This window comes from Antrostomus carolinensis, unplaced genomic scaffold, assembly GCF_000700745.2.
Source record: "Antrostomus carolinensis isolate BGI_N321 unplaced genomic scaffold, ASM70074v2 scaffold51476, whole genome shotgun sequence".
NCBI classification, from domain to species: Eukaryota; Metazoa; Chordata; class Aves; order Caprimulgiformes; family Caprimulgidae; genus Antrostomus; species Antrostomus carolinensis.
Genome location: NW_010324966.1, coordinates 19,037 through 20,516, shown reverse-complemented (window position 1 = coordinate 20,516; position 1,480 = coordinate 19,037). Strand labels below are relative to the sequence as shown.

Genomic DNA, 1,480 nt, shown 5'->3' with positions numbered 1-1,480 from the left:
GATGGCCTCGTCGTCGGGTAACGACGACGACCTCACCATCCCCAGGGCTGCCATCAACAAGATGATCAAAGAAACGCTGCCCAACGTCCGCGTGGCAAATGATGCCCGGGAGCTGGTGGTAAACTGCTGCACTGAATTCATCCACCTCATCTCCTCCGAGGCCAACGAGATCTGCAACAAGTCGGAGAAGAAAACCATCTCCCCGGAGCACGTCATACAAGGTGAGCTTCAGGGGGCTTCAGGTGCGCGCCTGCCCGCTGCCCCACGGGCCGTTCGGGCTTTGGGGTCCCCTTGAGGCTTTTTCGCGTGTGGTCTGTTGCAGCCGCTTGAAAGATGAACGGCAGCGGTGTCGTGAGGGTCTGGAGGAAAAGTGTGTGTCGTCTGGCTTGTCAGACGAGTTGCAGGGGAAGGCTGCCTTTGTGTGGTCAGAACAACTGTTCAGCAGATGTGGAAGAATACTTTGGGGTGGGTACGATGCTTTTAATACGTGGGTAGTTTCTTCAATGACCACCAAAAGGTTTGAGTTCAGTTCTTAACATAGGAATAGACATTATCTTTAAGGCTGAGGACAATAAGGAATTAATGTATGAAAATATATAATTTTTTTTTTGTCCAGTAGCAGTGGTCCTTAGAAAATATTTCACCTGTTGTTGCCCTAGGGTTAGTCTGGGTTTTTGGAAAACAAATTAAACCCAAAACACACTCGTGTGTGTGCGTGTAGTGCATGTATGTATATATGTATGCATGCGTTTGCATATCCTCAGGAGCCGGTCCCAAACCAAGTGTTTCACTGGGTTCTATGTCTTTATGTTACCAGAGTTTAGAGTTAGGAGGAACTGTTTTCAAATCAGATGTATACCTTTTAGTCAAATATTGCTAAGGAAAACTTTGGAGATGTATTGATTTTTATAATGCTCCAGAAACAGTTGTTGTTCTTGGATTTTCTGCTGTTCTTATCTTTAGGGAGGTGTATGTGTTATTAGCTTCTTCCAGATGCTGGTGAGTTGTCAGATGTTCTGTCTGTGAAGTATGAGGGTTCATATCATTAATTTTGGAAACAGTGGTTATGTGTACATAGGCGTAGCATTTCAGCATTTTCATCCACCTTCATGCATTCTAGATACTTGCTGTCTTGACTGCCTCTTAATGTAGCTCCATGACAATGATGCTAACAAATTGAGTAATTGAAATATGTTTTGGTCATCCAGATATCTTGTTCCTTTTAAATACTTAAACCAATTCATTTAGAAGTAAATTGAGGCTAATGGCCATCGCATCACACCTGGTCTGGTTTAAACACAGGCTGCTGCCAAGAGGAATCTTTTTGTACCCCCCCCTAGAGCTGGATCTAGCAAGTGCTGATCCAACTGACCCTGATGCCTTTTGAGAATCCTGAGGGAGCACGGTTTTCTGTCAGGTGAGTTTGCTGATCTGACTGTTCCTGTAAACAGGACACCCTTCCTCTGCTGCACTGTTAAAG

At 45.0% G+C, this 1,480-nt stretch overlaps 1 protein-coding gene across 1 annotated transcript in view; it reads left to right on the top strand.

The window, feature by feature from the left end:
* Window position 1: 1 nt before the first annotated feature.
* DR1 (down-regulator of transcription 1) overlaps window positions 2-1,480 on the top strand; it is a 9,282-nt gene continuing 7,803 nt past the window's right edge. The window contains 1 exon segment of the mRNA XM_010171062.1: window positions 2-221. Within this exon segment, the coding sequence (XP_010169364.1) occupies window positions 2-221 (220 nt within the window).